The sequence below is a fragment of the Bactrocera tryoni genome, chromosome 2 (genome assembly GCF_016617805.1).
Source record: "Bactrocera tryoni isolate S06 chromosome 2, CSIRO_BtryS06_freeze2, whole genome shotgun sequence".
Classification (NCBI taxonomy): domain Eukaryota; kingdom Metazoa; phylum Arthropoda; class Insecta; order Diptera; family Tephritidae; genus Bactrocera; species Bactrocera tryoni.
In genome coordinates this window covers 13,507,851-13,522,015 of record NC_052500.1, presented here as the reverse complement: position 1 = coordinate 13,522,015, position 14,165 = coordinate 13,507,851, and the positions used below count along the sequence as shown (strand labels likewise).

At 34.6% G+C, this 14,165-nt stretch overlaps 1 protein-coding gene across 5 annotated transcripts in view; it reads right to left on the bottom strand.

The window, feature by feature from the left end:
• LOC120767544 (slowpoke-binding protein) overlaps positions 1-14,165 on the bottom strand; it is an 81,722-nt gene that overhangs the window by 16,404 nt on the left and 51,153 nt on the right. For 2 of the 5 annotated variants that reach the window (XM_040093650.1, XM_040093654.1), the window contains exons 2-4: positions 8,517-9,280; positions 6,763-6,882; positions 6,240-6,407 (exon numbers count right to left, since the gene is read on the bottom strand). The exons of 1 other annotated variant lie outside the window; for it this stretch is intronic. In XM_040093650.1, coding sequence (XP_039949584.1) covers positions 6,240-6,407; positions 6,763-6,882; positions 8,517-9,280 — 1,052 coding nt within the window. The remainder of the gene's footprint in view (positions 1-6,239; positions 6,408-6,762; positions 6,883-8,516; positions 9,281-14,165) is intronic. 2 more of the 5 variants (XM_040093651.1, XM_040093652.1) reach the window with 2 other exon arrangements.

The following is a 14,165-nucleotide window of genomic DNA, read 5'->3' as shown; positions in this document are numbered from 1 at the left end:
GTTTAAAATGAAAGAAAGTTAATTTATTTGTATGCGACTATACATATTCTTCTTCTTTATTGGCGTAGACACCACTTAAGTGGTTACAGCCGACTACACATACACATAACTAAATCTGAAAAGGTAACCGACCAATGATTTCTACATTTATAATTGTTTTTTTTTAGTTATTTCTTGCTGCAGTTTTAGATATAGACAACCTTCAATTTGAACTGTGGTAACTTAATGAGAAACAACGTAAAAATTAATCTCGTAATTCCCTTCACAAATGCAAAAGGTTCCTTATAAGAACTTTGTTCCAATCGTGCAGTTTGTATGGCAGCTGTGTGCTATAGTGATGCCGTCTGAACAATTTTTTCGAGCACTATTGCATTATTAGCTTAGACAAGAACCCATGTCAAATTTCGTGAAGATATCTAGTTAAATAAAAAAAGATTTCTGTATGAAGACCCGGTTTTGATCGGCCATTTTGTATGTCAGCTGTATGCTAAAGTGAACCGATATCGACAGCTTCTTGAGGAGAAAAGAATGTGTGCAAAATCGATCAGATCGCTATATGAAGAACTGAGGGACAGTCTTGCTTATTCGAATCAAATGGTATCCCTGTTCATTTAAATGTACCATATGTACCTTATAATATCTCCGACGTTTTATTCTATGTGTTAAAAGCTTCGTGGCGAACTTAATATACCATGTTCAGGGTATAAAAACAGTGAGGAGGTCAGTCAACAATATTTACTGGCGGCTTAATATACTGCTCGAGTCGCCTGCTAAGTGCGAAAATTCTTGGCGCCTTTGCGAATCACAAACACATTGCGAAGGCGAGTGGTGCGTATTTTTATATACTCTTTAAAAGCAGTCGATTGTATGTACATATATAGAATAAAAAAATATATAAGTGTTTGTGTTTACATGCAATGTACGATTGTGTTGGCAAATCAACCAAAAGCGCCTTTGGCAGCGCCACATTAACTGCAAACAATATCCGAACAAAAACCAAGTCGCATAGAAGCAGCCAAGCAGGAATGGCGATAGGCGCATTTTCTTTCCGAGCATGAACAGTGAATAACTTTAAATTATTCATATGAATGAATAACAGCCTTGAACTCGCTGACTGAAGAAATGTGCACTTGAGAAAAATGTACACACAACTGCATACACACATACACAAATACATTTAAGGAAGAGCAAATAACCGTTATGCCCAGTAAAATGCCAATTTTTGGCTGCGCATTCAGTTGCGTACAAAGATTCATAAATTTTTTACTGAATTCGCTAACGCGCAGCTATCTTTGTGATATATTTGTTATATAAGCAAGCATGCCGGTATTTGTTTGTATGTATGCATGTCCCCTTGACTGCAGTGGGCATTTAAAATGTTGCTTGGGTCTGTGAAATAACGGAAAAGACAGTGAAAATTATGTAACTGTGAGTGGTAAATTAGTCCCCGTCGTCGACGTTATCCAACGGAAGGGCCAAGAAGGGTGCTGTTTCAACAGGGTCGGACCAAAGGTAGAGAGATGTCAGATGAGTGGGTTTGCTGGGGCATGCAAAGGGTGGCCGGTGTCATGCGGAGACTCATTGCATGCAGGGCATATATTGGATATGTCGGGGTCTATTCTGAATAAGTAGGAGTTGAACCTGCTACAATATCCAGAAAGAAGCTAAGCAAGGGTCTTTCTCGCGGCAAGTCGAGCTCTTCGTCTGCAATGAGTGGTGATTTGACTCCGAGTACGACATTCACTGGAAGGGAGTCAGTGAACCACTGTTAATGGCGGTCAGTGCTTGTCGGAAGTTTGTTGCGTCCGAAGTATGGTCGACGTATTGTCTGATGTCGTCGACGTATTTTATGAACGACTTGTTGATTTCTGCGAAATCATCCCCAAGAACTGCCCGTAAATTCCTCCTTAACTGGGAGCATACAGGCCTCACTATGTAGGTGTTCGATAGGAGACATCAAAAGGCATCCTGGCGTAGTCCAGAGGGCAGTATTCTGAACAGGTCTGAAGCTTCCTCGTCTGCGTTTCACTGTATCCAGGCGACCATATTGGTAAGGCACAGTTGAGGACCGTCCGGCCTCGTTAGTTGCCAACAAAGTTTCTTTGTCCTTTTCCCATATTCTGCCGGCTAGCGACTTGAAGAGTTTGCTGCGTCTCTGTACTTTGGCATAAATCGCGGTCGTAAGAAGAGAGAAGAAGCACAGATGGTCAAAAGTCACACCTAAAATTTTAGCATATTGGCGCCATCGACTGCAATATTAAGGTCAAGTCTATACTCCTTCGTGCAGTTTGTAAATATGGTCGCTGTGGATTTAGTGGGGGAAAGTGTTAAGTTCCGTACAGAGAGGAATCGAGAAAGGTCGGATAAATCTTATAGTGGATCTATATCGGCGGTTCCGACAAATAAGCACCTTCTTGAAGAGAAAAGTATGTGTGAAAAATTTAATATCAATATCTCAAAAACTGAGAGACTAGTTCACTTATATACAGACAGACAAACGGTTAAAAAGAAAGACAGATTGACACGCTGATCATTTATATATTATTTATTTATACTTATATATACTTTATAGGGTTTTCGAAATTTCTTTCCGGGTATTACGAACTTCGTGGCGAGCTGAATATAATAAAAGAAATAAAAGGCACCGGTACGCGTTAAAACATAGTAATTCTAAACTCTCTACGTGAGGTATGCACTATAAAAAGAAATTCAATTAAAAAAAATAACGGGCATGCCACCTTGAAATATTCATTGTAAGGGAAAATTTTATTCTAGCAGATATCCTTTAACTCCCGTATGCCCTTTGACTATTTTCATAAAAAAAAAATAAATTTTTGTCCAAAAGAAGTCTTTAAAATTTTTGTGTATTTTTATCTATAAATTGCAGTTAAAAGTCCAAGCTCCTTGAAGTGATTTGCTTCTGCAAGCTGTGGGAATTGCAACTTCCTCAAACAAACTCTGATGAAACAAATTTGGAAAATTAGATTTAAAACTTCCTTAAACTTAACTAAAACTTACAACTACAACCTAAGCAACTGCGCTGTAAAACGTGGAATGTCATTTCAATGTTCTATATTGTCTGCTTTGAACTTTGCTATGCAGCTATTCTTCTATTCCTTTACTATTATCAAGCCTCATCTAAACTCATCCGATTATGAGATAATAAAATGAAATTTGAATACCATGTCGTGCTTCATATTATAACACACTCATACGTTCCTTACACTATGCTAAGTTATGCGCATTGTTCTCTCAAAATTGACATAAGTATGTACTTGTGTGTATATAAGTTAGTTATACGTATGTATGTGTGCCCTCTTCGGTGCGGTGTGTGTGCCTTGCTCAGTGTGGTTATGTGCCTTGCCCAGTGCCGTGTGCCATAATGCCAAGGTGTGTGTAGTGTTCTTTAAAGATTTCTAGATATGAATATATACTATACATATGTTCAGACACCTTGTGCTATTTCTATATACATATACATATGTATATACCTATGTAATAATATGCTAATACACATAAAATAACTATAAAGGGATTAATATCAAATTATTTAGTTTTTGTTTTTGTAGATGGCTGTGACTGTCGTTTTGTTTGTCAAGCGCTGATGTCATATATTGCTTTGTGAATGCGCCTTTATATAATATATGTAGTAGTAGACATTTTTTTTAAGAAATTACGAAAGTTAAGTCAAACGTTGCAAACTTAATAGTTTTCTGTTGTTATTACAATTATAAGGACTGCTGTGGGTACACTTTAAAATTTTTGTTTTAAGTTTCGGCAATGAAGTATGGAGAAATTAATTATTTAGTTTGGTAAAACTACTTTTGTAATTACAGAAAACATTTTTTTCAATTTATTTATTCAATTAGTGTAGAGTATCTTTGTTATTTTAAAGACTCATCAGTACGTGAGCCTTTTTTCAATTTTGTCACAGCACCCTTATAGCAAATATCTGACGATTTATAATTAAGCATAATAAAAAAACAAAAAATTTCGGTTGAACCGAAGACAAATATCCTTCACAAATACAAAAGTTTCCTTACAAGAACCTGATTCCTTTCGTTCAGCTTGTATGACAGCTATGTATATGCTATGGTGATCCAATCTGAACCATCTCTTCGAAGATTGCAAAATTATCTTGGACAATAACCCATGCCAAATTTCGTAAAGATATCTCGTCATATGTATAAAAAAGTTTTCCATACAAGCACTTTATTCCGATTGCTTTTTATGCTAAGCGATCCAATCTGAACAGTGTCTTCGGAGATTGAATTTTTGCCTCATATAATAACCAAAGAACTTTATCGTTTTGTTTGTATGACAGCTATATGCTGTAGTGGTCCGATATCGGCAGTTCTGACAGATAAGCAGCTGCAGGGAGAAAAGTTGTATAAAAAATTTCACACCGATAACTCAAAAACTGAGGCACTAGTTTGCGTATACACAGACAGGCGGACGGACAGACTGACGTACATGACTAAATCGACTCAGCGCTTCACGCTGATCATGGTATGTATGATCCAACGTTTTCTTCTGGGTGCTACAAATTTCAATGCAAACTTAAGGGGTTACATGGGCTTACGGATTTCAAAAGATCGATTTTCGTATTGTCTTATTAAATTCTAAAACACCTCTAGAATATTGTCCTAAAATTTTCAAGTTGATCCGAGTAATAGTTTCGGAGACGCAGACTCGTGCGCTCGAGGCTACCAAAGCTAAGTTCCCTGTCTTCAAACGCGGTTTTCTCGAAACTGTGGTTTTGAAGTTGGTTGGCAAGAGCTCTCGAGAACTACTCAACTGATCTTCATGAAATTTTACACTTAAAGACTTGGACGAAGGATTTTTTTCGATTACATTTATTTGAAAAAAAAAATATGTCTCGAAATTTTCACTTAATTTTTTTTGTAAAAATGTCTGCCAAAATTCCGATTTTCAGTTTTTTCATTCGTTCAAGTTTTAAGTTAAGTTTTTAACTAAAACACGTATTTTTTCACTTTAGATAATCTTATAAGGAGTTAACCTGCCAACGAGGGCGCACTTTTTTCCGGGGTCACAGGAAATATCGTCGCAATGGCCGAGTTTAAAATATTATTTTCCGAAAATTTCAGAATTTCCTTCTTATTAGTGTTGGTTTGTAAAAATAAAAAATTCGAATACAATATTAAATTTTTTATATGAGAAAAACATTGCTGAAAGAAGGCTGTTTTTTATCCGAGGGAATCCATGTAACTCCTTAAAATCCCTATTCCGGATATAAAAAAAAAATTCTAACCCGATTTATCTCATTATTTTTTCTCTGTGTGACAGTTTGACATGATTTCGTGGTTTCAATTGTGAAATATATGCTGATCAGTCAATTGACTGCTGTTTTTTTGAAAAATATTTAGTGTTGCAAGTCCATTACTCCCGGCATAATACCGGCCTAAATACCATTACTTACCGCATTTCGTTTTTGATTTTGTAACTTTCTATAATTTTCTTTTATATAAATTCTAATAATTTTGCTTAGCTAATGCTAAATGTACACTATAAAAAATCATTCTTTTTATATGAATATGCACACCTACATACTTATACCTATATTTATCGTAGCTCACAAACACTAACCAGTTGGTAACTGGTAATGATGTCAGTTAAAAAAAATATATTTAAGAAGCGTTGTGTGGAAGCACATTGAAAGCTTAAGTTTAAAACATGCTGGTGCCGTTTATATAAATTAATATATACATTCTTATATGCATTCATAATATATACAGTTATATTGTACATCCATGAAGTGCACCACTACAAATTAAGTATTAATAAGTGCAAAGTGTTATGAAATTGAAAAACATAAAAATATAATTTCTTTTATTATAAAGTGTGTTTTTCTGGTATTTACGTATAATACTAAGAAGTTCTTTTAACTATATCAGATATACTTATGTACAACAAGATACGTGTGTAACATGGAAAACCATTTCTTCATCTGTGTTAAAACTTAATGTAGTTATAATAAAAGTTAAAAATATTTATGTACAATTAGATTTTTTTTAACTTAATTAAACTCAATGTAAACTTTTAGCAATACAGTTTTTTGTTACTTTATATAGTACGCTCTCAATAAAATCCAACATTTTTACTTAGCATACTGATAGAGAGGATAGATTGGAGAGAGAGAGAGAACTTAAGCCAATAATAAGTTGCTTCTGTTTTTTTGAAATTTTGAATTTTTAGGTAATAAGTAAAGAAAATGCAACCTTGTCGTTAGCACAGAATCTATGGTATCTCTACTTCCGGTTTCCGCTGGCATCGATTTGCTAAAAAATAGCCTAGCTAGATTGTCTAACCTCGCGCTAACCAATGGTGATTTTTCCGAGTGCTCGGATTGATCTGAATTATCTTGTTCCGAACTGGCTGATCGATTGCTGCAAGAGAACAATTTTGTTTGCATCGAATGAAACAAAACGTAAGAAACAAAGAACAGAACAAAGAAAATACACACACAAATTAGAAGATCAATTCAAAAACTGAACTCGTTCGAATTGTGGTTTTTTTTTTCAAAAAATGCTTGGTAATTTATGGATATTTGATCAAAAAGTGTGATTGGCACAAACTAATAAGTGGTGAACTAAGTGACTTTTATTTTATTTTTCTTTTATTATTATACAAAAATCAAATGAATACAAGTGGTGTGTAGTTGAAATAAAAAAGTTAATACCAAAATCAAAACCGTTTATGGGCAGATATTTCGTTCATTTCAGTCAGCTAAAAAGGACTTACCTGCTGTAGATGTGCCGGCGATTGGCGGCTGTGAGCGCGGACACGTCAAATTCGATCGCTGAATTGGAGCGTTTCAGTCCATTTTGTTTGTGTAATTTCTTCATTATGTGTTTAACTTTCCTGAGTTTTAGTTTCAAGATTTGGCGTGGGTTTTTTTTGGATTTTCATTTGTTGTGTTTAATTGCATGCAGTGGTTAGGTGGTTTGGAGCGTAATTTAAAATTTGAATTCAGTATTAGCTTGGTTAGTTAGCCTTTGATACTTTGTTATTGTTTAAACGACGTTTGTGGGAAGTTTTTTTTCAGTGTAGAGGAACTAACTTTTTCCATTCGAGATCATTACTATTGCTATTGTTTAGACGACGCGTGCCGTTAATGTTCTTTTCTTCAAAATATTTGCTCTTTTAACAGAGATATTCTTCTTGTTTTAGAAAAAAAGTTGTTAATTCTGTAAACCTTACACCGTCCAACAAAGGTAACCTCAAATAATTAGATTTGACAATGGTTGATTGTATTGGATTCAAGTATTTTCTATGTACTTCGTTATATAGGGATGTAAGGTAAGGAGCAAAGACGATGAGTTTGTTACGGACTGACCATTTCATCCGATTGGATGCGTTTCGGTTTTCTGATGTCAACTTTTGCTCTAGCTCTGTACCTATAGACCCTCGGAGATCTCGATCTCAACAACCGCGCCGTTAGTTCGGCCAAGATCCAACTCTATAAGTCATTCATTATTCCTATACTGCTATAAGGTGCAGAGGCATGGACGATGACATCAACTAATGAGTTGACGTTAGGAGTCTTCGAGAGAAAGGTTCTGCGTAAGATTTATGGTCCTTTGCGTATTGGCGACGGCAAATACTGCATCCGATGGAACGATGAGCTGTATGAGATATACGACGACATTGACATAGTTCAGCGAATTAAGAGACAGCGGCTACGCTCGCTAGGTCATGTCGTCCGAATGGACGAAAACTCCCCAGATCTGAAAGTACTCGTCGCAGTTCACGCCGGGGAAGCAGAAGAAGAGGAATACCTTCACTCCTTGGGAAAGACCAGGTGCAGAAGGTCATCCTCCAATTGGTCAAAGCTCCAATTGGCGGCAAATTGCGAAAAGAGTTGTTAAGTCGACTATAACCGCGTAAGCGGTGTCTACACAAGTAAAGAAGAAGAAGATCTGTAGGTGGTCTTCCGAACTAGGTGCTCTTAGCAAAGTCAATCTCGCCTCAATTATAGGTGTTCTGACTGGACACTGTCCAATAGGTTCGGATGAGGTTCGGCTAAATATTTTCTACGTCGAATCTAGCTGAGTGGATCGGATTGATAATAATCGTTTTTAGAAAGTTATAATAAGTTCAAAATGCTTCGCCGATCAATGAAGATCTCGTAATTCACTTTTAGGAGTTTAAGGGTGACATAAAGGATGAGTATCTGTCCAAATGAGATCCATCGATTAGGGTCAACTCTACTACCTAACCTAATCGAATAATCTGCTATTCGAGGTGGAAACGTATTCGAAAATTCAGAGATCATCAAATCCGGCTCTGTCATTCGTGAGTCTTAAACTACTTTTATTTATAAGGATTTATGGTTGGAAAATGTTTCAGCATTTAAAATTTTCACAATTGGTCAGAAAATATAGTAGAATTTCCTTGAGTTCTGAACTCTAATAAATTCACACCAATCTCAAAACTTCCCACTCTAGTCGTTTTTACACTTAAAAGATTTTCATAAAATGCAATATTTCACTCACTTCTCGGGCACCGGTGGCCGAACAAACTGATCGTGTCCGGTGCAGGCATTCGCCCGATTTTCAGCGCGATTTTGCGCGGCCGCTTTATTGAATTTGAACATGGTGAATGATTTTTTCGCGCTGGCTACCTCACAAACGCGCACAATGATCTTGCGACTGCTCTTGAAGACCGTATTCAATGTTTTATACACGAGTATCGAGACGGACTTGGAAGGTGGCGGATGATGACTGCCGTTAACCGTTTGCGGTGGATGTAGCGTGGCCGGCAGTGATTGCTGTTGCTTTAGTTGGTGGATCGAATGCGTATGCGGCTGTTGTTGTTGATAGTTGTTGTTATTATGGTGCAATTGCTGCAACTCTTGTATAACTTTAGATGATTGTGATCTTGTGATAACTTTTTGGTTTTGCTGTCGTAGTGGTAGTGGCGCTGGTGTATGGGTAAAGGGGTTGCTGCCACCGGATATGGGTGTGTTAATGGACTTCGTTGGGTTAAATGCTGGTGGGGGTGAGGTTGGAGTGGTGGTGGTGCTGGAGGTGTTGGGGTTATTGGTGGTGGTGGAGGTGGTGGAAATAGAATATGTGGATTTGCAAGCTTGTTGCTGCTGTTGTTTTTGTTCAGTAAGCAACAGCTGCGCTGGAGACTCCGTATGAGTTTGCAACAATAATGGTTGCTTTTGATGCTGCAGTTGCTCCTGCTGCCGGCAGCTGTTGTTGATAATAAGCTCGTCGGCGGATTGCACTGGCGGTAGATTGCTCGTAATGTCCTTTGTTGATAAGCAGAGTAGTTTTAATTTTTTATTTTATTTTTTTATTATTTTTTTTCATTTATTTTTTAATATTTGTTTTATTTTAATTTTAATTTTTATTTCATTATTTTTTTTTATTTTTATTTAAGTTTTAAAATTTTTTTTTTTCGTTGAGTGTTTTTATCATATATAAGCAGTTAAATTTATTTTTTAGCAATTTTTGTATTTTTGTGTTTTTACATTTTTCAGTGTTGTGAATTGTTGTTGTTATTATTTTATTTTTATCATTTGCGTAAAAGAACCGAAAAAAAGAAAGAGAAAGAAAATTGTTTTTAAAAAATGTGTTTTAAGTGATAAATGGCTGTAAACTTTTTAACAACAACAATAAAAGCATTTTGACATTTTACTTTGCGCAGAGGCTGGTAAGAAATATACAAAAAAAAAACTCAGTTACAAATACTAGTCGTTGCATATAAAACGAGTGGCCGGCTGTTGCTGCACCGTAAGCGCGAACGAACGGGTGAATGATAGGTGGACGGGTGAACAACATACATACTAGGATAGCGGCTAGTAGCTGGACGTGACATGGAATGTGGCGTGGCGTGTAAGATGTAACTTTGGGCGAATACGCTATGTGAAACAGTTGCAACTTTTGATAACGTTTCATCAAGTGGCAGGCGGTGGGTGGTGAATGGGCGCAAAACGAATGCACAATTGCACTACTACTATTGGCAATACTATGAATGATGGCATACTATTGAATTCGATGAAAGCAAAGTGTGTACTTATTTTGCCAAAAGGACTTCATACTGTGATGGTGAATGGTAATACAGTTATTTATTTATGTACAAGTGTCAGCGTGTGGATTTATATAAAGTAAATTATTGCTGTACAGCGCTCAGTTCGAGCACTTATTAATATCGTATCGTGAAATAAATGTGTATGAAGTAAGCTTCAGCGCACGCTGCACGCAGTTTGCATTGTAATTGAACGCTATTAACAAAAAAAGTATGTAGAAATGGAAATATTGGTTGCAAACTCACACAATTATTTAGCAATAATTTGCAGCGCTTTTAGCATTAGATATTACTCTGCTTTCACTTTTTGCTCACGTTGAAAACTAGTTAAATACATAAATATGATACAACCTTAGCACTTTGGTTTTCATGTTCATTTGGATTATCTACTCATAACTTTGCTACAAAGCATACAATAAATACACTTAAATATATAAAATCCTGCTTGAAAATCAATTAACTATCTAGAAAGGAAATGTTTGATTGCATACTGATGGCAAAAATAATAATTTTAAATAATAATAGTATTAAAAAATTAGTAGAAGAGCGATTCGAGCGTGTTCATGATGATTTTTACACACAAAATGACAATATTTTGTCGGTATTGCCACATAGATGTTATACGAACTTTCTCTCTTGCCTAAAATTTTATAATAAAAGATAATTCGGTAAGAACTGCTAGGAAGGTTTGCAGTCTTAATTAAGTTAGAGACAAAGTTAAAACGCTTTTTCTATCAGTTGTTTGGTGTTATATGAAAATTAAATGTAGTAAAATATATTGGTTATATAAACTTCTTATTATGTTTGAAAACGAAAATAATATAAAGGAAAAAATAAATAAAATATTTATAAGTAATATTTTTTTACAATCAAGTGCTCTAAGCAACCAACAATTTATAAAACTATATAACTAGGAGGGGTAATATCCATTAACAAGTCTGAAAAGAACGCGTTTTTTTTAATTTGTTTTTGAAAAAGTGTTTTATTAAAGGATCGTCTCAGTGCGAAATTTTCGAGAAATCGATTTTTTTGTTGAATTATCATACACTAGAATAGAATACACTATAATAAATATTTCCTCAAATTTTGAAATCGAAATTCTAATTATTACGGTCGCTACAGCGTACCTTGTAGAAAAGTTGTGCAACTCCAATCTTTAAACGCGTTTTTCTCAGAATGGTGTTTTTCAAAACGGTATCCACTTTCAAAAGAAGAGTTCTGAAAACATCTAGAAATCTAGTCATTCGCTATTGCGCTATGGAAGTTTTTCTTTTTAAAAACTTTTTTTTTTTTTACGAAAAACTTTCAAAAAAAAAGTGCAAAATTTGCTATTTTTTGTTCAAACCGTCGTCATTTGACCAAATTTCAAAAAAACAACACAAAAAAAGCTTCCATAGCGCGATAGAGACTTTCCTACAGATTAATAATCTTTTTGCGATTTTTGTTTTAGACTAAAATTACGGCGCAATCGTGGGTATCGTACAGGATCTTTGTTTTACGTGTCATTTCAACAATTTATTGAATTATTATACATCCAATATATAAACATTAAAAAAAAAATTATTTTATATTTGTCATGAAGGTTGATTTCAACATTAAAACAAAAAGCGCGAAACTCAGTGATTTTCGGAGGGTCACACCGAGACAATCCCTTAATTAAATTAATAAAAATGCACATTTATCTGGTAGTGAGGAAGATTTTTCTGCTTAAAAATATGTCTTTCGGTTTTCGATTTGGAACCCGCCGGTGGAAGCATAAGAAGAGGAAGATCTCCACTCTGTTGAAGAGATTGGGTGGAGAAGGACCTGGCTGCATTTGGTATCTCGAATTGGCGCCAAATAGCGAAAAGTAGAAAACGACGTATGCGGTGTATTTGCCAGTAAAGAAGAAGATTAAAAAAATTTATAACTAGAGATGTTAACATCTACGTGAACATGAGAGCTGCAAATAAGGCTATAACCTCGTTTCGCATACCGGCCAAAAGTGTCCTGGAAAGCAGGGCAGCAGTGGGTTGTCTGGCCAGAAACAAATGACTTCACTTCTACTGTGAGGTAATGACATTTGCTAGAGTGGTGCATGCCTGTCTTCCAAAAAACATGATTGTCATTGTATAGCCATATACTATCTGTACGATGATCTGGACAAGGAGAATCAAAACGCGATAGCACGATCTACTTGGATGTAAAACTGCAAAAGTCTTGTATTGGGTAGTCGAAAAAGTTTTTTCGTATTTTGTCAATATGTAGATGTCGTTGCAGTGGTACACCTAAAGTGTTTCCAATCACATTGTGTCATGCTATATAATGTCGGAAAGGTGAGACGTTCATTTAACCATAAAATTAAATTAGCGGAAGTCGAAAAAAAGTTACAGCTGTTCAAAAATGAGTGAAAATAGTGAAGATATTCGCTATATTTTGAAATTTTTGTATAAAGAAGGGAAGAATGCGACGCAAGCCACCAATGAAATGCTGTAACAGTTCGTGTAGCACAACAATAGTTCGCTCGCTTCCGTTCTGGAAATTTCGAAAATTCGATTTACACTCGTGACTTTTCAAAAAAGTTGGGTTTTGTGCAAAAATTTACACTTCGGTCGCAGGACTAGTTAAAATTTTGATTTGAAATTCCAAGAAATGTCAGTTTTTCCGCAAAAATTTACATATCGGATAGGCTTAAGAACCGAAATTATTATCAAAAGTCTTATTTTTTCGATCGTTATCTGAAAAATATGTTTAAATAGGTTTTGTAAAAGTTTCAAGTTGTTCGGTCCAGCCATTTTGGAGACATTTTACTTCACAAAAAGTGAAGTAAATGAGCTGTTTACACTAAGTTAGAACCACAAATACGCTCATAACTCCGAACTTATTTGCCGGATGAACTTAAAATTTTCAGACAAGGTTCTCGAATATATTTCATTTTTTTTTAATTCGTCATAATAAAATAAGTCTAAGTATATATTGATTTCGAAATTAATAAGTGTATATAACCCCTTAATAATGTTTAAGTAATACAAATTTTGTATAATAATTTTGTAAAAATTCATTTATTTACTAAATATATACATATAATTTTGATTAAAAAAAATGCATTTCAATACTAAAAAATTTTCTGAGCAATCAAATTGTAAATTTCGCATTTCCCAAACAAATTCACATGCACAATTTTGGTAAACTATATTTAATTATTCAATATCTAAGCGTAAAGTAAATAAATAATTAACTATCATAATGGCAGCCAATTCTAAATTTTAACTACTAAAAACCGCAAAATAACAAAAATCTTATGATTCTGATATTTTCTATTGTTAAAATGAATAATATTTTTTTGATTAATTTATTTTTATTAATATTTTTTTTTAATAATTAATATTTTTTTTTTTAATTTTTCCATATTTTTAAACGCCAGTCAATAGAAATTATTTTGATTAGATAAGTTGAGGTATTCTACGGTTCGCACCAAAAGTGGTGAAAAATATTGACAAAATTATATGAGAATAATTATAATAATAATTCTGATAATTTGTAATAATTTGTAGGTTAGGTTAAACTGGCCGGATGTCACGCCATACATAGATACTGAACGCTAATGTTTGCATGAAATTTCAGTGAAAATAAATTTACTCGGTACAAATTTTGAAATTAATTTCGCTATTTGCAAACACTTCATCATTCTGTATAAAAAAAATTTAGCTAAAGGTTTATTGCAGCAAAATCCGACTAATTTTCTCAAATTTTATGGGTTTTGCGATACACTCCTTCTTCTTTTTTCCTGTCTTCTCAAACTTTTTTATAAGGGAACCTTTTGAGCATACAGAACCATATGGTGAGTATGAGTAAATGACAACCAGCGAAATTTTATGATTTGATTTAATGATATTTGAATTTCTCATAACACTTAAATCGCTTAAATAAATACATACTATACATATACATATATGGTATCCGATATATATATAGGTGTCTATAAATAAGAGCATTCATTTAAGTATATCATAGCAAACTGATTTATTGCCATCATTTCGGGGGAAACTCAATGGTTTTCGATTTCCTTATGTCTTCCTTTGTTTTCGTTGTTTTTATTGCTTTTACCGTTACCGGGAAACCGCCAA